Source organism: Salvelinus alpinus, chromosome 1 (genome assembly GCF_045679555.1).
Source record: "Salvelinus alpinus chromosome 1, SLU_Salpinus.1, whole genome shotgun sequence".
Taxonomy (NCBI): domain Eukaryota; kingdom Metazoa; phylum Chordata; class Actinopteri; order Salmoniformes; family Salmonidae; genus Salvelinus; species Salvelinus alpinus.
In genome coordinates this window covers 77,634,931-77,660,018 of record NC_092086.1, presented here as the reverse complement: position 1 = coordinate 77,660,018, position 25,088 = coordinate 77,634,931, and the positions used below count along the sequence as shown (strand labels likewise).

Here is a 25,088-nt window from a genome sequence, read left to right as displayed (position 1 = left end):
TAGCCCACGTTTACAGCGGCTGCTGCTAACTCAACGGCTAGGAGGTATCACCTCTGTAGCGAATAAGAGTTCAAAGTTCATACTATTCGCAACCAAAGCTCTCGCTGAGGTTGGCTTCGTTCTGTAGTTATTATCTGAATCCTTCTGACATCGGACCGTGATCCTAATGTACCCGGAACAGAAGGTTACATTTTCGTCAAGGGCTTATATAGTGGAGGGAGAAGGGTGTGTTTCATAGTTTATAACCCATGTCTCTTCACAGGGGCAGGCCACTGATTGAGCAGAGCCCTAACCTTATGAAAACCCAAATCTCTAATTTGGAAGCTAAAATTACATTTAATCTTTTCACAAATAATTTTATACTTAAACATTTGAATTGCACAACAATTCCATGTGAATCTGATAACTATAATGTGTAGACTTTCCCAGATACAGTTTAGGTCGTCCTGTCATCAGTCATAATGTCTCAGATGACAACCGAACCGACATCATATTCATTAAGTACCAACACATATTTTCAACTGGTTCTATTACCGAAATATGGTTCCTTTCCCTCCACTTGTTTGATGTTCCCAGACTCTCTATGTTTAACAAAGGCTATTCAAGAGTCCCTCAGTAGAGTCAAGAGAGAGGGAAGGAAGGGAGAAAGGTTTTCATGGGGGGGGGGGTCATAAACCTTACCCACAGGCCAACGTCATAACACCGGGTACTGATATGGGACACACCTGTGAGCTGTTTTCAACACTGAGTCAACATTAGTGTTTTCCTCCGTCTAATAGTGAGAAATAACAGTCACCACCTCTGTCCCTGGTGGAGTGTTCAGCAATTAGTCTAGTGTTAATTAGTCTCACTCACACTATGTGAGAAAGGAGGAAAAACACGTATTCTCGGTTCACTAAGGGATAGTGATGCTTTTTGGAGTGTTTCTTTAAGATTTTAAATCTGAATAGTAGACAATATAATAATTGAGCGCTGTTGCAATTAATGCCTTCCAACTTGCCTTCCATTGTTTGGAGGAACACTTTTTGGATGGAAATCTTTCCTCTGATTATTTTACTGGCAGATTTGACTGCTCCACACTTTCCATACCCATGGGAGAAGGTTCAGTGTGGACGTAGTGAGAACGTCTACGCATTGATATCATTTCTGAATATCATTAATCAGGTCATCATAACGTATGCAACACATTCACCCCCATGACTCTCTAACACATCAATAAATCATCTACCAGCCTTGATGTCCCAATCTCAAATTCACTCATATTTTCAAAGATGAGTGTGCGATTTTGTGTTGAAAGCTGAGTAACTTTAGAAGGCGAAGACACCCCCTATTTTCACAAGTTTCCCATCAGCTAACTGTGGGACAGAAGCTGATGTGAAAGTAAATTTTTGGCAAGGTCCATTTTACAAAAAGGGGGTTAAGGGGTGATATTTGAGAAGGAAATGAGCCTGGGGTTAGACAGTGATCCCTCTCATAGTTTCAGGTACCCCTCACCCACCCACCCCTCCAAATCCCGAGAGTGGCTTAGGCCAGGCTGCTAGCTCGAAGGCAAGTGTGGCTTTGGCCTCTTTAGGTAGGCCACTGTATGTCAAGATCTCATCTGGGAGCATCAAAAGCCTGGATCACACCTGAAACCTGATATGGACTCAAAAAGAGAAGGAGAGAAAGAACAAGGAGAGAGAGAGAGAGAGAGAAAGAAAGAAAGAAAATGCCTTCAGGTAGCGACCACAAGCAGGAGGCTTAAGAGAGATGAGGGGAGAAAGAGGGATGAGGGGAATGAAGGATCGGGGTGGGGGGGGGTGACTGACCGAAGACACCTTACAGGCAGATCATTCATGCATTATTAATAGGCGGATAGAGAACATGAGAGAGAGAGAGGGAAGGGGGAGAGAGCAGTGACGTGCGGTGCGGTTGGTGTCTGAGTAGGCACTGGCGATTATCAATGCCAGATGTACTCACAAATAAACCTTGATGAAGCCCAAGTTCACCGTACAATAGATAGCTCCAACAACCAGAGTGACATAGGCTAGAAACCTAAATTACATATAAAAAAATCACCAAATGTAAATACCTATGTAACCAGGGTACACAAGCTATAGCCTCCGATAGCGGCATATTTCATATCAACCGACAAAATGACACACTACTCAACTCAGCTCAGCCAAAGACCGGTGTAGCATCCCAAGATACAATCAATAGGTGGCACTAAAAGTTCAATATATAAACACATTTAATTCGAAAAGTTTGAAAAGCAAACAGCTTAGCCTTTCACAATGCATTTACAATTCTTCCAAAGCACCGCACACAAACACACACACACACATAATAATATTATTATTATGTGAAATATTATTACACACAAATATATACAGTTGAAGTCGGAAGTTTACATACACCTTAGCCAAATACATTTCAATTCAGTTTTTCACAATTCCTGACATTTAATCCTAGTAAAAATTCCCTGTCTTAGGTCAGTTAGGATCACCACTTTATTTTAAGAGTGTGAAATGTCAGAATAATTGTAGAGAGAATGATTTATTTCAGCTTTTATTTCTTTCATCACAATCCCAGTGGGTCAGAAGTTTACATACACTCAAATAGTATTTGGTAGCATTGCCTTTTTTAAACTGTTTAACTTGGGTCAAACGTTTCAGGTAGCCTCCCACAAGCTTCCCACAATAAGTTGGGTGAATTTTGGCCCCTTCCTCCTGACAGAGCTGGTGTAACTGAGTCAGGTTTGTAGGCATCTTTGCACGCACATGCTTTTTCAGTTCTGCCCACAATAGGATTGATGTCAGGGCTTTGTGATGGCCGCTCCAATACCTTGATTTTGTTGTACTTAAGCCAAAATGTTCCCATGATGTCAAGCAAAGAAGCACTGAGTTTGAAGGTAGGCCTTGAAATACATCCACAGGTACACCTCCAATTGACTCAAATTATGTAAATTAGCCTATCAGAAGCTTCTAAAGCCATGAGTACATTTTCTGGAATTTTCCATGCTGTTTAAAGGCACAGTCAACTTAGTGTATGTAACTTCTGACCCACTGGAATTGTGATATAAGTGAAATAATCTGTCTGTAAACAATTGTTAGAAAAATTACTTGTATCGTGCACAAAGTAGATGTCCTAACCGACTTGCCAAAACTATAGTTTGTTAACAAGAAATTTGTGGAGTGGTTGAAAAATGAGTTTTGATGACTCGAACCTCAGTGTTTGTAAACTTCCGATTTCAACTATACATTCTAATTAAGGTTCTAACATAATTTCCATATCAACAATCGAAATGACTGAGAATTCAGTTTAAAACGTCAAAATAGTGTCTCATCAAAACGAAATTCTAGCTTTATAAATCAAATGCATCAAAGGGATGTTGTGTATTTTCATGTTCATTTAAACAATAGCCTAACACGCAAATTGCAAAGGAAAAGGAAATTAATTAGGCCTACCTTTACTTTTAAATTAAGTCCATTCGTCTGTCCTTCAGGCTGAACCTCTCAGTGTGACAGCGTTTCATGGCCAAGGATGACACTTTTTTTAACCTTTATATAACTAGGCTAAGTCAGAAAACAACAAATTATTATTTTACAATGCGGCCTACCCCAGCCAAACCCTACCCTAACCTGGATGACGTTGGGCCAATTGTGCGCCGCCCTATGGTACTCCCGATCATAGCCAGTTGTGATACAGCCCGGGATCAAACCAGGGTCTGTAGTGACACCTCTAGTGTTATGCTGGTGAATGAGGACCCAAAAGCGACTTAAGAGAAACAGAGTCTTTAATCCAGTCTTAAACAAACAATGATACTCCTGGATATTATCATAGGAAAATCCAAAACAGGAAACTGAAATCCTCTCGTCAGTAGAGAGGAACGACTGGAGACGCGACCACAGACTGCAGGTCGCTTCAGGAAGGCACAGGCCGTAGCTGACATAGACACCTGCTCACACGCAGCATCTGAAGAAGGCAAAAACACGACAGGGCGGAACAAGGACACAGAACAGCAAACATCAAACAAGAATCCGACAAGGACAGAAGCGGAAGACAGAGGGAGAAATAGGGACTCTAATCAGAGGGCAAAATAGGGGACAGGTGTGAAAGAGTAAATGAGGTAGTTAGGAGAATGAGAAACAGCTGGGAGCAGGAACGGAACGATAGAGAGAGAGAGCGAGAGAGGGAGAGAGGGAGGGGGAGAGAGAGGGATAGCAAGAGGGAAAGAACCTAATAAGACCAGCAGAGGGAAGCACAGGGACAAGACATGATGATCAAAGACAAAACATGACAGTACCCCCCCACTCACCGAGCGCCTCCTGGCGCACTCGAGGAGGAACCCTGGCGGCAACGAAGGAAATCATCAATCAACGAACGGTCCAGCACGTCCCGAGTTGGAACCCAACTCCTCTCCTCAGGACCGTAACCCTCCCAATCCACTAAGTACTGGTGACCACGTCCCCGAGAACGCATGTCCATGATCTTCCGTACCTTGTAAATAGGTACGCCCTCGACAAGGACGGGGGGGGGGGAGGGAAGACGAACGGGAGCGCGAAGAAAAGGCTTGACACAGGAGACATGGAAGACAGGGTGGACGCGACGAAGATGTCGCGGAAGAAGCAGTCGCACAGCGACAGGATTGACGACCTGAGAGACACGGAACGGACCAATGAACCGCGGAGTCAACTTGCGAGAAGCTGTCGTAAGGGGAAGGTTACGAGTGGAAAGCCACACTCTCTGACCGCGACAATACCTAGGACTCTTAATCCTACGTTTATTGGCGGCTCTCACAGTCTGCGCCCTGTAACGGCAAAGTGCAGACCTGACCCTCCTCCAGGTGCGCTCACAACGTTGGACAAAAGCCTGAGCGGAGGGAACGCTGGACTCGGCGAGCTGGGACGAGAACAGAGGAGGCTGGTACCCAAGACTACTCTGAAACGGAGATAGCCCGGTAGCAGACGAAGGAAGCGAGTTGTGAGCGTATTCTGCCCAGGGGAGCTGTTCTGCCCAAGACGCAGGGTTTCGAAAAGAAAGGCTGCGTAATATGCGACCAATCGACTGATTGGCCCTTTCTGCTTGACCGTTAGACTGGGGATGAAACCCGGAAGAGAGACTGACGGAAGCACCAATCAAACGACAGAACTCCCTCCAAAACTGTGACGTGAATTGCGGGCCTCTGTCTGAAACGGCGTCTAACGGGAGACCATGAATTCTGAACACATTCTCAATGATGATTTGTGCCGTCTCCTTAGCGGAAGGAAGCTTAGCGAGGGGAATGAAATGTGCCGCCTTAGAGAACCTATCGATAACCGTAAGAATCACAGTCTTCCCCGCAGACGAAGGCAGACCGGTAATAAAGTCTAAGGCGATGTGAGACCATGGTCGAGAAGGAATGGGAAGCGGTCTGAGACGACCGGCAGGAGGAGAGTTACCTGACTTAGTCTGCGCGCAGTCCGAACAAGCAGCCACGAAACGGCGCGTGTCACGCTCCTGAGTAGGCCACCAAAACCGCTGGCGAATAGAAGCAAGCGTACCCCGAACGCCGGGGTGGCCAGCTAACTTGGCAGAGTGAGCCCACTGAAGAACAGCCAGACGAGTAGAGACAGGAACGAACAGAAGGTTACTAGGACAAGCGCGCGGCGACGCAGTGTGAGTGAGTGCTTGCTTTACCTGTCTCTCAATTCCCCAGACAGTCAACCCGACAACACGCCCTTCAGGGAGAATCCCCTCGGGGTCGGTAGAAGCCACAGAAGAACTAAAGAGACGGGATAAGGCATCAGGCTTGGTGTTCTTATTTCCCGGGCGATAGGAAATCACGAACTCGAAACGAGCGAAAAACAACGCCCAACGAGCTTGACGTGCATTAAGTCGTTTGGCAGAACGGATGTACTCAAGGTTCTTATGGTCAGTCCAAACGACAAAAGGGACGGTCGCCCCCTCCAACCACTGTCGCCATTCGCCTATGGCTAAGCGGATGGCGAGCAGTTCGCGGTTACCCACATCATAGTTGCGTTCCGATGGCGACAGGCGATGAGAAAAGTAAGCGCAAGGATGAACCTTATCGTCAGAATGGAAGCGCTGGGACAGAATGGCTCCCACGCCCACCTCTGAAGCGTCAACCTCGACAATGAATTGTTTAGTGACGTCAGGAGTAACAAGGATAGGAGCGGATGTAAAACGCTTCTTGAGGAGATCAAAAGCTCCCTGGGCGGAACCGGACCACTTAAAGCAAGTCTTGACAGAAGTCAGAGCTGTGAGAGGGGCAGCCACTTGACCGAAATTACGAATGAAACGCCGATAGAAATTAGCGAAACCGAGAAAGCGCTGCAACTCGACACGTGACTTAGGAACGGGCCAATCGCTGACAGCCTGGACCTTAGCGGGATCCATCTGAATGCCTTCAGCGGAAATAACAGAACCGAGAAATGTGACAGAGGAGACATGAAAGGCGCACTTCTCAGCCTTCACGTAGAGACAATTCTCTAAAAGGCGCTGGAGTACACGTCTAACGTGCTGAACATGAATCTCGAGTGACGGTGAAAAAATCAGGATATCGTCAAGGTAAACGAAAACAAAGATGTTCAGCATGTCTCTCAGTACATCATTAACTAATGCCTGAAAGACAGCTGGAGCATTAGCGAGACCGAACGGCAGAACCCGGTATTCAAAATGCCCTAACGGAGTGTTAAACGCCGTTTTCCACTCGTCCCCCTCTCTGATGCGCACGAGATGGTAAGCGTTACGAAGGTCCAACTTAGTAAAGAACCTGGCTCCCTGCAGAATCTCGAAGGCTGACGACATAAGGGGAAGCGGATAACGATTCTTAACCGTTATGTCATTCAGCCCTCGATAATCCACGCAGGGGCGCAGAGTACCGTCCTTCTTCTTAACAAAAAAAAACCCCGCTCCGGCGGGAGAGGAAGAAGGCACCACGGTACCGGCGTCGAGAGAAACAGACAGATAATCCTCGAGAGCCTTACGTTCGGGAGCCGACAGAGAGTATAGTCTACCCCGAGGGGGAGTGGTCCCCGGAAGGAGATCAATACAACAATCATACGACCGGTGAGGAGGAAGAGAGTTGGCTCTGGACCGACTGAAGACCGTGCGCAGATCATGATATTCCTCCGGCACTCCTGTCAAATCACCAGGTTCCTCCTGAGTAGAGGGGACAGAAGAAACAGGAGGGATAGCAGACATTAAACACTTCACATGACAAGAAACGTTCCAGGATAGGATAGAATTACTAGACCAATTAATAGAAGGATTATGACATACTAGCCAGGGATGACCCAAAACAACAGGTGTAAAAGGTGAACGAAAAATCAAAAAGGAAATGGTCTCACTGTGGTTACCAGATACTGTGAGGGTTAAAGGTAGTGTCTCACATCTGATACTGGGGAGAAGACTACCATCTAAGGCGAACATGGGCGTGGGCTTCCCTAACTGTCTGAGAGGAATGTCATGTTTCCGAGCCCATGCTTCGTCCATAAAACAACCCTCAGCCCCAGAGTCTATCAAGGCACTGCAGGAAGCAGCCGAACCGGGCCAGCGTAGATGGACCGACAAGGTAGTACAGGATCTTGATGGAGAGACCTGAGTAGTAGCGCTCACCAGTAGCCCTCCGCTTACTGGTGAGCTCTGGCTTTTACTGGACATGACATGACAAAATGTCCAGCAGAACCGCAATAGAGGCAAAGGCGGTTGGTGATTCTCCGTTCCCTCTCCTCAGTCGAGATGCGAATACCTCCCAGCTGCATGGGCTCAGTCTCTGAGCCGGTGGGAGGAGATGGTTGAGATGCGGAGAGGGGAAACACCGTTAACGCGAGCTCTCTTCCACGAGCTCGGTGACGAAGATCTACCCGTCGTTCTATGCGGATGGCGAGTGCAATCAAAGAGTCCACGCTGGAAGGAACCTCCCGGGAGAGAATCTCATCCTTAACCTCAGCGTGGAGTCCCTCCAGAAAACGAGCGAGCAACGCCGGCTCGTTCCAGTCACTGGATGCAGCAAGAGTGCGAAACTCTATAGAGTAATCCGTTATGGATCGATCACCTTGACATAGGGAAGCCAGGGCCCTGGAAGCCTCCTTCCCAAAAACTGAACGATCAAAAACCCGTATCATCTCCTCTTTAAAGTTCTGATAAACGTTAGAACACTCAGCCCTTGCCTCCCAGATAGCTGTGCCCCACTCCCGAGCCCGACCAGTAAGGAGTGATATGACGTAAGCGATCCGAGCTCTCTCTCTTGAGTATGTGTTGGGCTGGAGAGAGAACACAATATCACACTGGGTGAGAAAGGAGCGACACTCAGTGGGCTGCCCAGAGTAACATGGTGGGTTATTAACCCTAGGTTCCGGAGACTCGGAAGACCAGGAAGTAGCTGGAGGCACGAGACGAAGACTCTGAAACTGTCCTGAGAGATCGGAGACCTGAGCGCCCAGGGTCTCAACGGCATGACGAGCAGCAGACAATTCCTGCTCGTGTCTGCCGAGCATTGCTCCCTGGATCTCGACGGCAGTGTTGCGAAAATCCGTAGTCGCTGGGTCCATTCATGGTCGGATTCTTCTGTTATGCTGGTGAATGAGGACCCAAAAGCGACTTAAGAGAAACAGAGTCTTTAATCCAGTCTTAAACAAACAATGATACTCCTGGATATTATCATAGGAAAATCCAAAACAGGAAACTGAAATCCTCTCGTCAGTAGAGAGGAACGACTGGAGACGCGACCACAGACTGCAGGTCGCTTCAGGAAGGCACAGGCCGTAGCTGACATAGACACCTGCTCACACGCAGCATCTGAAGAAGGCAAAAACACGACAGGGCGGAACAAGGACACAGAACAGCAAACATCAAACAAGAATCCGACAAGGACAGAAGCGGAAGACAGAGGGAGAAATAGGGACTCTAATCAGAGGGCAAAATAGGGGACAGGTGTGAAAGAGTAAATGAGGTAGTTAGGAGAATGAGAAACAGCTGGGAGCAGGAACGGAACGATAGAGAGAGAGAGCGAGAGAGGGAGAGAGGGAGGGGGAGAGAGAGGGATAGCAAGAGGGAAAGAACCTAATAAGACCAGCAGAGGGAAGCACAGGGACAAGACATGATGATCAAAGACAAAACATGACATCTAGCACTGAGATGCAGTGCATTAGACCGCTGCGCCACTCAGGAGCCCTAAAATTATCAAATCTGACTTCCATTTGAACACTGATAATGTCCAAAATACTGTAAAACATTCCTCTCCTCTCATCTCTGATTGGCTGTGTGCCAGGCTGCTTTGTCAGGGTGAGTATGGTACATTAGATCGGATGATTTTCTGTCCCTTCCTCTGATGGTCAGGAAGTGCAGGTGTTGGTCTCACTCTTTGAATTATACCAAGTTATTGTTGAAAATTCAACTTGAAAACGTTTGGGGTGCAGTACAGTGTACATTTGTCTTTTTCTAGCTAGCTTCAATAATTTCAAGGGATGCGGGCGCCAAATTAGGTAGTCACGGCCAAATGAACAGAGCTTACCCACACACGCAACACGCATGCACAACATATGAAATTGGCTCAATGCAACAAATGAGGCTAGGCAAAGCAGCGGGGCCTATGCTGTTCATCGACAGTGACTGGAATCAGGAACGGCCGCGAATGCCGCAAGTTCTGAATGGATTTGAATTGATGAATACCCTAACACGTTTTGATGCAGTTTTAGCACATTTTGAGATTTTGAGCATAAAAAAACCTTTAAAGAAAACAGATAAAAAATGATGAAACAGCTTTTCATAACAGCTTTTCTTATTAGATTATCACAGGGTAAGCACTGCCACTGAATGAAAGACAGTGTCTTGTTTTGTTGTTCGCATGAGACCAAATTATGATTGGCCTCCGCAGGCCTCTCAGTGAGATGGTTATTCAGCTCTTCATGTGATTGGCTGACACACTCACACATTGTTGACACTAAGGGTTGAAGTTACCCCTAAGCACTGATCCAAGGTCATATACTCCCGTTTTTACTCCCAATGGTTAAAGTTGTGACTAACAGATGATAAGATGACTCTAGATCTGTCATTAAGGGTAACTTCTACCCAAAGCACTGAAACTACCTAGAACTCTGTCCAATCGTCTCCAATCACTAGCCACTTGTGGCCTAAGTGAAATACGAACAAATACCAACTCCACTATCCTCATAGTTATTTTTAACACACTGATACAGGCTACTGCCATTTTCCAACAGACTCCATTCAGTTTAATCCATATCATCAGCAGCCTGGCATTACAGTATATTGGATCGAGTCCAAAGCAATATCCCTTCTCCTCATAAACTTTATCCTCACGGAAACTTTATCCTCTGGTGCTAGCTTAAGGGCATAGCCAGGCACCAATTGGATAGTGGCAGAGTGAAATAACGATTGAATGCGGGTCAATTCAGAGAGATACGGAAGGAGAGCAGCAGACTACACTAATAGAAGTGGCGAAGAGGTGCAGAAGAATCTGATAAAGAGTCATTCAAGAGTCATTGTGGTCCCGTGTGGCTCAGTTGGTAGAGCATGGCGCTTGCAACGCCAGGGTTGTGGGTTCATTCCCCACGGGGGGACCAGGATGAATATGTATGAACTTTCCAATTTGTAAGTCGCTCTGGATAAGAGCGTCAGCTAAATGACTTAAATGTAAATGTAAATGTAATGGGAATACAGATTGAGGAAGGAAGAAGGGTTGATTGCATCTGGCCTGTAGGTGTGGTTTGATAGAGGGTGGTTGGTTATTATTGGTAGAGTTGATGTTGTTGGTGTGCGTGGTTGCATGTGTGTAGGTGTGTTTGTGAGTGTTCATATTTCTATAAGCTTTTGTCTTATGCTCTGTGTGCAAGTGTGTGTACATGTTTGTCTCTTTTGTATGTTCTGTAAGTGTTTGTATTTCTGTCTCATGCATATGGATGTGTGTGTGTCTGGGGAGTGTGTTAGGCCGATTGAATAATTCATCCACCTTGTGTCAGAAAGGAGCCTGTCCATTATTGATGAGACGCTATGCCATAGGCACACGCACAAGCACACACTCAGGACACTGAGTAAATGAAGACCATAGGGAGGCAACACGCACGCACACACACACATGCGCATGCACACACACACACACACACACACACACAGGACACTGAGTCAATGAAGACCATAGGAAGGCAACACACACACCAATTTTTGAATCACAAGTCATATCATTATTATCCCAGTATTGAGGGGCTTTGGGTAATTCAATTAAATCATACACTGAGAGCCGCTCTTGCGTGTTGAATTTCATCTGTTTTGCATTCACTCTTTTTTTAAGAAGACTTGATAGCGGAGACAGCACAAAGCTTTATGGCATACAGTTCGTACTTACACATGAAACTTAGACTACATTATAATGCATTCATGCAGCCACCCTGCACAGTGAAAGATGTGGTAGACTACCCTAACTTACGATTTCTGATGTGGACTTTTGAGGTATCTTTGTGGCACTCCCTTACAGAGGGAAAAGCAGAGCTATTATGATCTTGCTATTACCTCTCCAACTGTATTACATCAACACAAAGTGCTTAGGGGGTTAGGGGTTGATTTGGAATTGGGAAGTAGGCGTAGTACTCTGTATCACCCTCTCTCTATTCAATTCAATCTGCAATTGTGCTTTATTGGCAATAAATATGTACGAAAATTGCCAAAGCTAATAATGAATGTTTGCTGTATAATAACAATCGACCCCCCTCTCCCTCCCCTCTCTTACCAGTCTTGAGGGATGACTTCAGGCAGACACCCAGTGACGTAGTCGTGGCGGCAGGGGAGCCGGCGGTCATGGAGTGCATCCCCCCGCGGGGCCACCCGGAGCCCACCATCTCCTGGAAGAGGAACAACATGAAGGTCAACGACCACGACGAGAGGATCACCGTGAGTCCTATCCATCTGTATATAGACCTCTGTTTCATCCTTCTATACTTTCATTGTTGTGGCTATCCAAAAAAGAGGCCTGTACAGTGCATTCGGAAAGTATTCAGACCCCGTGACTTTTTCCACATTGTCACGTTACAGCTTTAATCTAAAATGAATGAAATAGTTTTTTTCCCCCTCATCAATCTACACACAATACCCCGTAATGACAAAGCAAAAACAGATTTTTAGAGATTTTAGCAAATTTAAACATAAGTATTCAGACCCTTTAGTCAGTACTTTGTTGAAGGACCTTTGGCAGTGATTACAGCCTCTAGTCTTTTTGGGTTTGACACTCAAGTTTGGCAAACCTGTATTTGGGGAGTTTCTCCCATTCTTCTCTAGAGATCCTCTCAAGCTCTGTCAGGTTGGATGGGGAACGTCGCTGCTATTTTCAGGTCTTTCCAGAGATGTTCGATCGGGTTTAAGTCCAGGCTCTGGCTGGGCCACTCAAGGACATTAGAGACTTGTCCCTGAAGCCACTCCTGTGTTGTGTTGGCTGTGTGCTTAGGGTTGTTGTCCTGTTGGAAGGTGAACCTTTGCCCCAGTGTGAGGTCCTGAGTGCTCTGGAGCAGGTTTTCATCAGGGATCTTTCTATACTTTGCTTCGTTCAAATTTCTCATGATCCTAACTAGTCTCTCAGTCCGTGCCACTGAAAAACATCCCCACAACATGATGCTGCCACCACCATGCTTCACCGTAGGGATGGTGCCAGGTTTCCTCCAGACGTGACGTTTGGCATTCAGGCCAGAGAGTTCAATCATCAGTCCAGATAATCTTGTTTCTCATGGTCTGAGAGTCTTGAGCTGCCTTTTGGCAAACTCCAAGCGGGCTGTCATGTGCTTTTTACTGAGGAGTGGCTTCTGTCTGGCCACTCTACCATAAAGGCCCAATTGGTGAAGTGCTGCAGAGATGGTTGTCCTTCTGGAAGATTCTCCCATCTCCACAGAGGAACTCTGGAGCTCTTTCAGAGTGACCATCAGGTTCTTGGTCACCTCTCTGACCATGGCCCTTCTCCCCCAGTTGCTCTGTTTGGCCGGGCGGCCAGCTCTAGGAAGAGTCTTGGGGGTTCCAAACTTCTTCCGTATAAGAATGAGGCCACTGTGTTCTTGGGGACCTTCATTGCTGTAGACATGTTTTGATACCCTTCCCCAAATCTGTGCCTCAACACAATCCTGTCTTGGAGCTCTATGGACAATTCCTTCGACCTCATGGCTTAGTTTTTGCTCTGACATGCACTGTCAACTGTGGGACCTTATATAGACAGCTGTGTGCCTTTCCAAATCATGTCCAATCAATTTCATTTTCTACAGGTGGACTCCAATCAAGTTGTAGAAACATCTCAAGGATGATCAATGACAACAGGATGCACCTGAGCTCAATTTTGAGTCTCATAGCAAAGGGTCTGAATACTTATGTAAATAAGGTATTTCTGTTTGTATTTTTAATACATTTGCAAAAAAATCATATGACCTGTTTTCGCTTTGTCATTATGAGGTATTGTGTGTAGATAGATGAGGACATTTTTAAATCAATTTTAGAATAAGGCTGTAACAACATTTGGAAAAAGTCATGGGGTCTGAAAACTTTCCCTATGCACTGTATGTCTGTCTATCTATTATATCTATGATATAGTGCCTTCAGAAAGTATTCACAACCTTTGACTTTTTCTTAATTTTGTTGTGTTTAAATTTAATTTAAAAATGATAAAATAATAAGTTACATGGTGTGTAATAATGGTGTTTAACACAATTTTTGAATGACTACCTCATCTCTGTTCTCCACACATACAGTTATCTGTCAGGTCCCTCAGTCGAGCAGTGAATTTAAAACCACTAAGAACAGGGAGGTTTTCCAATGCCTTGCAAAGAAGTGCACCTGTTGGTAGATGGGTGAAAATAAAATAAAAAGCAGGCATTGAATAGCCGTTTGAGCAGGGTGAAGTTAATTATTACACATTGGATGGTGTATCAACACACCCAGTCACGACAAATATACAGTCATCTTTCCTAACTCAGTTGCTGGAGAGGCAAGAAACTGCTCTGGGAGGCCAATGGTGACTTTAAAACACGTACAGAGTTTAAAGGCTGTGATAGGAGAAATCTGAGGATGGATCAACAACATTGTAGTTACTCCAGAATACTAACCTAATTGACAAAATGATAAGAACGAAGCCTGTACAGAATAAAAATATTCCAAAACATGCGTCCTGTTTGCAGAAAGGCACAAAAGTAATACTGCAAAAAAATGCGGCAAAGCAATTCGCTTTTTGTCCTGAAAACAAAGTGTTATGTTTGGGGCAAATCCAATACAACACATTACTGAGTATCACTCTCCATGTTTTCAAGCATAGTGGCGGCTGCATCATGTTATGGATATGCTTGTAATATTTAAGGACTGGGGAGTTTTTCAGGATAAAAAATTATTGAAATGAAGGTAAACACAGGCAAACTCCTAGAGGAAAACCGGTTTGTTTGCTTTTCACCAGACACTGGGAGATTAATTCACCTTTCAGCAGAACAATAACCTAAAACACAAGGCCAAATCTACTCTGGAATTGCTTACCAAGATGACAGTGATGTTCCTCAGTGACCGAGTTACAGTTTTGACTTAAATATACTTGAAAATTGATTGGAAGAACTGAAAATGGTTGTCTAGCAATGATCAACATCCAATTTGACAGAGCTTGAAGAATATTTGAAAATAATAGTCATATAATTATTTATTGTGTGTCCCTTTCAGGAAATATGTCTTACAGCTCAACAAACACTAGCACAGCATCACCAATAGGTGCATAAATACATAAATCACAAGCAATAACTACAAAAGAAAACACAATTGGGAAAATGTTACACAATCCAGGTGTGGGAAGCTCTTAGAGACTTATCCAGAAAGACTCACAGCTTTAATCGCTGCCAAAGGTGCTTCTACAAAGTATTGACTCAGGGGTGCTTTTTTCAATAAAGTACCAAACATTTCTAAAAACATGTTTTCACTTTGTCATTATGGGGTATTTTGTGTAGATGGATGAATTTTTTTTTTTTTGAATCCAGTTTGTATTCAATCTGTAACACAACAAAATGTGAAATAAGTCAAGGGGTATGAAAACTTCTGAAAGCACTGTATGTGATATAGACATGTCATTTTAATTTCATTCATAGGACAATTGAAAAACATTTAATAATTTAAGCACAACCATATTGTTTTACAATTCATATGTTTGACATTTAACGTTTGAACCTACAATATTTGGTTGCCAAACCAGGACTTTCATCCTCTGTGCCACCAGGGAAGCCCTCTTTCATCATCATCATTTTTCAGTATATAGCCATGGCAGTATGGCCAATCAGGAATTCCATGCTTCCTTTTAAGCATTCTTAGACGTAACTAACCCAGGGAAATACTGGTAACCTGGCTATTCACCGTCACTTCACCCATCCTCTTTATATGCTGTGTACTTCTGGGCCCATATTTACAAGGTATCCAAGACTATAAGTGCTGATCTAGGATCACTTTTGCTTTATATCTGAGGTGTTTTTTTAAAGTTGAACAGTCAATTACATTAAGTCTAAATTCTGCATTTCTGACTGGATTTATAAATCTGGACAAATTAAAGATATCTTCTCTTTGTAGAGTATATCTGATCTTCAATTTCATTTTTGTTCTAAAGAAACACGGTTACAGAAAATGTTGGATTGAATGTGCAATCTTCAGAACTGCAGCCAGATAAGTAACCCTATGCACCACCATGGGATAGCTGTGGCCTTGTGTCTTACTTTTTTTATATGGTCAATCAGGACACAGCACACCATTTTTGATTTCGAAAAATGTTCCCATCTCTTTATATGTTGTGAACTTTTAACACTGTACTTTATGATTTTCTTTCTTCTCACATGTTGAAAGTCTTTTCGTTGGATAGAGCTTCCTTTAATTAAACAACTTGCATTTTTGTGTATTCATATACTTCTTAAATACAGAACCGTCAAACTAAATATTATTATTTTTTATCAGTTTTGAATTCAGGCTGAAACACAACAATATATGGAATAATTCAAAGGGTATGAATACTTTCTGAAGGCACTGTATAACTACAGTTGAAGTCTGAAGTTTACATACACCTTAGCCAAATACATTTAAACATTCACAATTCCTGACATTTAATCCTAGTAAACATTCCCTGTCTTAGGTCAGTTAGGATCACCACTTTATTTTAAGAATGTGAAATGTCAGAATAATAGCAGAGAGAATGATTTATTTCAGCTTTTATTTCTTTCATCACTTTCCTAGTGGGTTAGAGGTTTACATATACTCAATTAGTATTTGGTAGCATTGCCTTTAAATTGTTTGTCTTGGTGGCCTTGGGCCATTTTGCCACAACTTTGGATGTATGCTTGTGGTCATTGTCCGTTAGGAAGACCCATTTGCGACTAAGATTTAACTTCCTGACTGATGTCTTGAGATGTTGCTTCAATATATCCACATGATTTTCCTCCCTCATGATACCATCTATTTTGTGAAGTGCACCAGTCCCTCCTGCAGCAAAGCACCCCCACAACATGATGCTGCCACCCCCGTGCATCACGGTTGGGAAGGTGTTCTTCGGCTTGCAAGCCACCCCCTTTTTCTTCCAAACATAACGATGGTCATTATGGCCAAGCAGTTCTATTTTTGTTTCATCAGACCAGAGGATATTTCTCAAAAAAGTACGATCTTTGTCCCTATGTGCAGTTGCAAACCATAGTCTGGCTTTTTTATGGCGGTTTTGGAGCAGTGGCTTCTTCCTTGCTTAGCGGCCTTTCAGGTTATGTCGATATAGGACTCATTTTACTGTGGATATAGATACTTTTGTACCTGTTTCCTCCAGCATCTTCACAAGGTCCTTTGATGTTGTTCTGGGATTGATTTGCACTTTTCACACCAAAGTACATTCATCTCTAGGAGACAGAACTTATCTCCTTCCTGAGCGGTATGACGGCTGCGTGGTCCCATGGTTTTTATACTTGCGTACTATTGTTTGTACAGATGAACGTGGTACCTTCCGGTGTTTGGAAATTGCTCCCAAGGATGAACCAGACTTGTAGAGGTCTACAATTTTATTTTCAGATTTTTTTATTTTCCCATGATGTCAAGGAAAGAGGCACTGAGTTTGAATGTAGGCCTTGAAATACATCCATGGGTATACCTCCAATTTACTCAAATTATGTCAATTAGCCTATCAGAAGCTTCTAAAGCCATGACATCATTTTATGGAATTTTCCAAGCTGTTTAAAGGCACAGTCAACTTAGTGTTTGTAAACTTCTGACCCACTGGAATTGTGATACAGTGAATTATAAGTGAAATAATCTGTCCGTAAACAATTGTTGGGAAAATTACTTGTGTCATGCACAAAGTAGATGTCCTAACCGACTTGCCAAAACTATAGTTTGTTAACAAGAAATTTGTGGAGTGGTTGAAAAACAAGCTTTAATGACTCCAACCTAAGTGTATGTAAACTTCCGACTTCAACTGTATATACAAGTAGAACCTAGAATACCTATATCTATACCTCAGTTTCATCTTTCTATCATTTAAGCGTTTTATCCATAAACCTTAAGGTTGTATCCCTTTGTTTGTCAGCTGAACACGGGTCAATACTGTATGACAGTTATATGCTCAATGCTATAATGGACAAGCATGTGTATGGAATTGCATTGATTTTTGATTATCGGCAATGACGGAAATGAATAGATTATACAGCACATTTAGATGAATCTATTTGAAGGTGTAATGACAAAAGCAGACCCACCACCACCTCTGCTCTCCCTGAGGTCTTAAGCACTCAGATACACTATATAATACACTACACACAGTCACTTATCTAAAGAGAACCCAGCTAGCACATAACGTTCTAAGAGCCACGTGTTTCGTAGAGCTTGGTGTGAGCATGGTTGTCCTATGGTTAATTTGCATACGATCGTCCCACAACTTTCTGAGAGTGGTGCACAATAGTTGATTGGCTTTGGAAAATTCTCTGCACATTTAAGGAACTTCACAAAATAAAAACAATTATATTATTGGTATTTCATTAGGAACTTTCCTAAACATTTTTTTATTTAACTAGGCAAGTCAGTTAAAAGAACAAATTCTTATTTACAATGATGGCCTAGAAACAGTGGGTAACTTCCTTGTACAGGGGCAGAATGAAAGATTTTTACCTTGGGGATTTGATCTTGCAACCTTTCGGTTACTGACCCAACACTCTAACCACTAGGCTACCTGCCACCCCACGTTTACATTTAATTTAATAAATAGTTCAGAGAACGTTAAGAAACAATGTTCTTTTGTGGGTATTTCTGTACTTAAGCACGTTTCCTACAGGTTTTCTCATAGTTCTATTTTAAGTTATGTTCTCAAATTGTTCCGAGAACGTTAAGAAAACTTCCCATAAAAACCACAAGAAAACGTTGGTAACGTTCAGAGACCGTTCTAAGAATGTTATTTACAAACATATACATTCTGTTCTCAGCATCAACAAAACTCTCTATCCTCTTGTTAAGTGTGTTCAGGTGTGTTGGCCGCACCCACTAATTGGCTACAACTGATCTTAAAGAGTGCTTGTTTCCTTTGAAATGGGGTCTGTTTGAATAGACTAAAATGAACAGCTTTGTATGCGTAAAAAATTAAACATAGCATGCTAGCTCCATACTGGTGGTGAAGTGGACTAATTCCATGGATATAGAACAGGAGATTATAGGTTTGAATCTCTCTGATGCCTTGTCACAATAAAAAAGAAATGTATTTCCATGATTAATGCCTAATGAAATTAATATCCACGTGTTCTATTTGTGCTTGGAGTTCAAAAAAGTTAACCAAAAATAAGCTAGTCATTTTCTAAAAAGTTTTATTGAAACATAGTTTATTTTCTCAGAGTGTTAATAAGACCTCACATAAAAACTTTAAGAACGTTTAAAAAACGTTCTGTTTTACTGGTCAGGAAACGTATGGCTTCGTTCCCACAACCAATCTGAAACAAAAAACATACGTTCCCTCAACTTCCAAGGAACCAAATGTGCTAACTGGGAAGGCTCTTGTTTAATGTATTCTACATTTGTTGGGAGAGAGAAATAGAGAGAGTGGGGTGGGGTGAGGTGAGGTTGGAGAAAGAGAGAGACAGACAGAAACAGAAAGAGAGTAGGCTGGTATATAGGGGGGGGAGTGAGATAGAAATTGAGAGAGGCAATGTGATGCTAGGGCTGTGGAGAGAGATTGAGCGAGAGAGAATAAAAGAGAGATGGAGCGAGAAAGAGAGAGAGAAAAAGAGAAGGAGACAACCATAATCAGACACAGATAACCAAATGCCTAAAATAACCAAATGCCTAAAATGTTGTTTACTCAATATATAACATGACAGAGTGAATGGGCTTGGGGACATGACAAGAACATCATCACTCTTCCCTCTGTGGTGGCTTTTAAGGGAACACTGTGGCTTACTTCTGGACCAGGTTCTTGACCTGGTTGCTGCTGAGGGGAGGACGGCTCAAAATAATGGCTGCAACGGCATTAAACCATGTGTTTGATGTATTTGATACCATTACACCTATTCCGCTCAAGCCTTTACCACGAGCCCGTCCTCCCCATTAAGGTCCCACCAACCTCCTGTGTTTTTGACTAACATGTTTGTTTATCCCCTCTCTCTCTCCCTCCTTTCCAATTCCTTTCTCCTTAATTATAGATCCGAGGAGGAAAGCTGATGATTTCAAACACGAGGAAGAGCGATGCGGGCATGTTTGTGTGTGTGGGCACCAATATGGTGGGAGAAAGGGACAGCGACCCAGCAGAACTAGTGGTGTTTGGTGAGTGGAGTTTCAACATGTCTTTTAACGTATTAAGTTTTCGCTCTCCTCCTCAACACATTCAAATGCTCAGTGTTTCCTCTTCTCCCTCTCTTTCTCACGTTTTATCTTCTGCTGTGAATTCATCATCTTTTCCCTACTTCTTCCACTCTCCTATCTTGCCCTCTTCTTTTCTCTCCCCAACTTTCTCTCCTTGTTTAGCTTTTTCTCCCTCTTTCTTTCTTAACTTAGCTTGTTCTCTCTCTGACCATATCTCTGTCTCTGTCCGTCTGTCAGAGCGGCCCATGTTTGTTAAGCGTCCAGTGAACCAGGTGGTGCTGGCAGATGACATGGTGGACTTCCTGTGTGAGGCCCATGGAGACCCCGCCCCCACCATCCGCTGGAGGAGAGAGGAGGGAGAGCTGCCCCGTGGCAGGTGAGGACACACACAAAGATAGATACACACATACACAGCATCACATTAGCATTGGGTCACCAGAAATCAATGAGGGTGAATGGATCCCAGTTAGCATACAGTACCATCCTATCAGCTCTGCTCTGCTGCTGCTGTTGTTGTTGCAGGTCAGAGATCCGCAGTGACCACAGCTTGCGTCTGACTCAGGTCCGGGCCGAGGACGAGGGCACCTACACCTGTGTGTCTGAGAACAGCGTGGGGAAGGCAGAAGCATCGGGCAGCCTGCAGGTCCACGGTAAGACCGGGCACAACACATGGGGATGCACACACATGACATGCAAAACACACTCACTGGTACAGAGTCACACACACACACACACACACACACACACACACACACACACACACACACACACACACACACACACACACACACACACACACACACACACACACACACACACACACACACACACACACACACACACATAAGTGGAGACACAGGCACATACACCAATAGGAGCTTATGGCATGGAGTTGTGTGGAGATTATTGGCTGTTGGGAGATGATTTAGTTTGGAGAGTGCAGCTGCATTATTAATGGTGTGTGTGTGTGCGTGTGTGTGTGTGCGTGCGTGTGCGTGCGTGCGTGCGTGTTTCGTCTACAACACACTCAGAGTAGAGGAGACAGCCAGAGGGGTTTCTGTTTGAGCACATCTCTTTCAGTCTGAGCCCTCTCATTTCCAATCTCCACCTCTCCCTTTACACATTCATCCCTTAAGTTTTGACCTATAGCCGACATATCATAATACCTATTCATACCAGGGATTGGGGTCAATACCATTTCAGTTCAATCAATTCAGACGATGAATAGAAAGAGTTGGAAAATGTACTTGAAACGTGGCATTGATTTTCTATAAGGAAGTTTCAATTTCACTTCCTGACTTGACTAGTAAAACATCATCTAACCATGATACACTAATTCTGGGTTTATTGGACTGCACTGCTCATTCAATCATCCTCAAGTCTCAACTCAACTCGACCCATCTCATTTTCATTCATCTCTCTTTTTTTCTCTCTCCGGTCCATTTTTTTTCCATCTCTCCGTCCCAGTGGGTCCATTTAGTAAGTACACCATTTCATCTCATCTCTCTGCATGTAGCGTGTGTCGAGTGAAGGACAAGGATTGATCTGATTGCTTGCGATTGGGTCTCGTCCATGCGGTTGCCATATTTGGCATAGTAGAAACCTCCCATTTGCTTTTATCTGATTGGCGTCTTGATGAAGGGGGGAAAAGTCAATATGCATTAAATGCCCCTGGCCACCCTGTAAAATCATACTCTGCAATACCATATATGGACATGGCTCAACAGCAGCAATCCAATCCGTTTTGAGTTCATCTATAAAATGGTCTGTACTATAGATGTATATATTTACAGCAACAACCCTTAACATTGGAATGCCAAAAAAGGTTAATTGGATCAAATTGGCTTGTGATATTGACACATGGAGAGCTAGTCTTTTCTGTACACATTTACATTTACATTTAAGTCATTTAGCAGACGCTCTTATCCAGAGCGACTTACAAATTGGAAAGTTCATACATATTCATCCTACACCTACAGCGACTGATACCATGCACGTGTGTGTACGTGTGGGGGTGGGTGTGTGTGTGTGAGTGTGTGCGTGCACGCACTAAGGCTCAATGCTTCAAATAGGCTAGTGATAGGACCACAGTCATGTCCTTGACTTGTCAATGACGATTACAGCAGAGATCAATGAGACAGGGTTGAACTCTAAGATTTATACCCACATTGGCAAATGACCTAAGGAAGCTATATGAGGGAGGGAGAAGGGGAGAAGGCGATCAATACTAGCCCAGAAGTAAAGGTGACAGGCAGGCTGAGGTAGCTACTGCGATTTGGAGTTCTACCAAACCCTTCTATGCACTCGAGGTAGAAGTTGCCCATAATCACAGATCTGGGATCAGATTACGCTAACCCCAATCGTAGCATTAACCATTATTGTTAGGAAAAAAATCTGACCGTGTCAATGGTTACGGACAATTTACTGCCTTCTTTGCTACTTGGTAGATCAAATGGGGTTTCCTCCTGTCTGAGGTTTGGCTAGCATCTATGCTATAGCGTAACCCAACTTGGTTGCAGATGTGTCATATTTAAAAGGCCCCTTTTTTAAAAGGTTTAATAGGAGAATGTAAATATTTTGCGACCTGTTTCCATTTTAGTATCCCTCCCACACTAGACGTACCACTTAGCCCACAGCACCATGTGCGACTAATTTTGGACACAGTCCGAAGATGCTAACATCAATTAAGCGCCAAGCCATCAGCTACTCGCATATTATTGTGAATGAAAATAAGAGCCATTTTTTTTGTGATAGCAGTCAAGTGTAGGTTAACAAAAAGTTATTTTTGGAGTAACCCAGAAGCTTTTCTGTCTCATAAAACCAAAAAAGCAAGCCATAGCTATGAAATTGAACGTTGTTCTGCCATGAAACTGAAGATATTGCACTATATTTCTTCAGAGAGTGTACATGTCAAAATGAAAGAAAATTAAGTGGAAATGGTAGATTAAGAAGGAACAGTATACAGGCCACGAGGCACATGCACAGGTAAAGGTCTAAGGGTGCCTGAGCCCCTGCCCTTTTGTCCTCCTATGAGTAAAGTGCCCTTTCAGATTGGTTAATTATTAACAATTTATTTCACTTTTAGTCGATTTTCTCTCGTTATTTAAATTAATTTCCCATCAAACTAGATAATTTCACCTTTTTTTTTGTGGAAAATTCCCTCTCACCCGCTCCTCTGCCCCCACGCGAGTGTGCACTGCAGGTATAAGATACCTGCACGCAACGCAAGTGTAGTAGGGGCTCCCTTTTCAGTTGCATGTGTCATAGAAGGCTTTAATTAGACTGTTTGTTAGTAGGCCTAAGAGGAAAATGTCAGCAGCAGAACAAACTCCAATCACAGGTAAAGACTAGTTAGATTGTTTCAACAGCATAGCTAACTAGCTAGCTAGCTAACTAGCTGGTTTACATAATCTACATTCGCTATGATCAGCTGACAGCCCACCCCTCTTCGGCCTCTCTTTGTAGCCTGACGACTCACACTAAATTCTTTCACTGCTCTGTCGTTCGTTACATACTTTAGACTAACATCATTGAAGTCTTTTGTGGTGATGAGCGCACGAGGGGCTTTGTACAAAACAAAGTAATCAGCGATTGAATCGTCTCGAACCAATCAGAGTATCAAAGCTAATGACATATTTTCAAACCGCTGCTTTACCCAAGTGTGTTCTGACTCAGGCCCAACCCATCGGTTTCGGGACCAATCAAATGCCCCCGAATGTGTTCGCATTTGGTGTAGGGTCAGGGAGATACTCATATCCAGACTCATTGTGGTGAAGAAACTAAAGTCCATGTGCATGGCGTAGCATTTGGCCGGGGCAAGGCGTCTGGGTAGCCAAGCAACTCTCTTTGAGCAGTAGGCTATACAATTGTGTACAGTGGGATGAGTGGGATTTTGCAGAAAATAAAGCTATATGCTTAAAAATCGATTTAAATTTAGCTACAGGAGCATTAGATAATTAGCTATGAATGTACGAAATGTAAGTAAATATATATATATATATATATATATATATTTATTTATTTATTTATTTAGTTTTTGGGCACAGGCCACCGAGGGAGGAAAGACTCCACTTATAATTTGTACAATGGCTTGTTGAAGAACAGTATAAAAAGAAAACTTCCCATCAGACAATAGAAATTTAGCACAAAATGAGAAGTGGAGGGGATAAGAGAAGAAACGGGTGGGTCCCTTAATGGGGGCTCGTCCGGGATAGCAATCTCAAAGGATCTTTTTTTATCATGCCCGCAGCGGCAATAAAATCATAACATAATCTCAGCGTGTAATTTCCTAAACTGCCCTGCATATTAGCATGTATAAAGGACAGGGACAATAGAGGGGGAAGTAAGAAGGTGTAAGACTAATTTAGATACAACAGATTAAAGACTGGGAAGGCACTGGGGCGATGTTTGAAAGCCTGTTCAATAGGCAGTCTTGTGTGGGGCGGAAAACAACCCAATTATTGAGCAAGTGGGTCAGAGAGGAGAGAGTGGGTGAGAGATAGAGAGAGGACAGGGTGTGTGTATGTATGTGTGTGTGTGCGTGAGAGAGAGAGTGAGAGAAATAAAGAAACAAAGTGAAAAATAGAGAGAAAGAGAGAGAGAAAATAGACTAAAACACTACCTGTACTGAATTTATGAAGAAAAAAACCCAACTACATTAAGATATCCAGTTTATAAGCAACATATCAGCATGCAATATCAGTACACACAAATTCACTTTAATCTTCCTAATTTACTATGGATTAGATCTACATGAAGACAAGGATTTTAGCACCAAAAAGCTCTTTCAATTGTTTTCTTCAGGGAAAGAACTTGAAGGCCCAGAACATTGTACTCGTTCATTCTGTTCTACAGGGGGTAACTTTAACTTTAGCAGGTCTTTTGCAAGTCCTCTCAAGCTTAAAACATTGTCTTTTTGATGCAGTATTAATAGCGTTTGGGTGCATTTTTAATTGCGAGCGGGTCTACTCGAGCGTATGTAGGTGGCTGTTGTCTGTCGACATCATCGTGTGACTGTGACAGCTGCCTGTCACTCTTAGCCCCTGAGGAGCTCTCTCCGAGGACACGGCTGTGCTTTGTTGCTTACCGTGTGTGTGTGTGTGTGTGTGTGTGTGTGTGTGTGTGTGTGTGTGTGTGTGTGTGTGTGTGTGTGTGTGTGTGTGTGTGTGTGTGTGTGTGTGTGTGTGTGTGTGTGTGTGTGTGTGTGTGTACAGACACCTAGCCACCGTGCTTCTACACCTGCATTACTAGCTGTTTGGGGTTTTAGGCTGGGTGTCTGTACAGCACTTCGA

The 25,088-nt window shown here is 43.4% G+C and overlaps 1 protein-coding gene across 8 annotated transcripts in view; it reads left to right on the top strand.

The window, feature by feature from the left end:
- Positions 1-25,088, top strand: part of LOC139530540 (roundabout homolog 3-like) — a 297,879-nt gene that overhangs the window by 213,693 nt on the left and 59,098 nt on the right. For 4 of the 8 annotated variants that reach the window (XM_071327055.1, XM_071327047.1, XM_071327064.1 and 1 more), the window contains exons 3-7: positions 11,729-11,886; positions 19,638-19,758; positions 20,035-20,173; positions 20,320-20,447; positions 21,265-21,276. In XM_071327055.1, coding sequence (XP_071183156.1) covers positions 11,729-11,886; positions 19,638-19,758; positions 20,035-20,173; positions 20,320-20,447; positions 21,265-21,276 — 558 coding nt within the window. The remainder of the gene's footprint in view (positions 1-11,728; positions 11,887-19,637; positions 19,759-20,034; positions 20,174-20,319; positions 20,448-21,264; positions 21,277-25,088) is intronic. The other 4 variants (XM_071327104.1, XM_071327095.1, XM_071327073.1 and 1 more) reach the window with 1 other exon arrangement.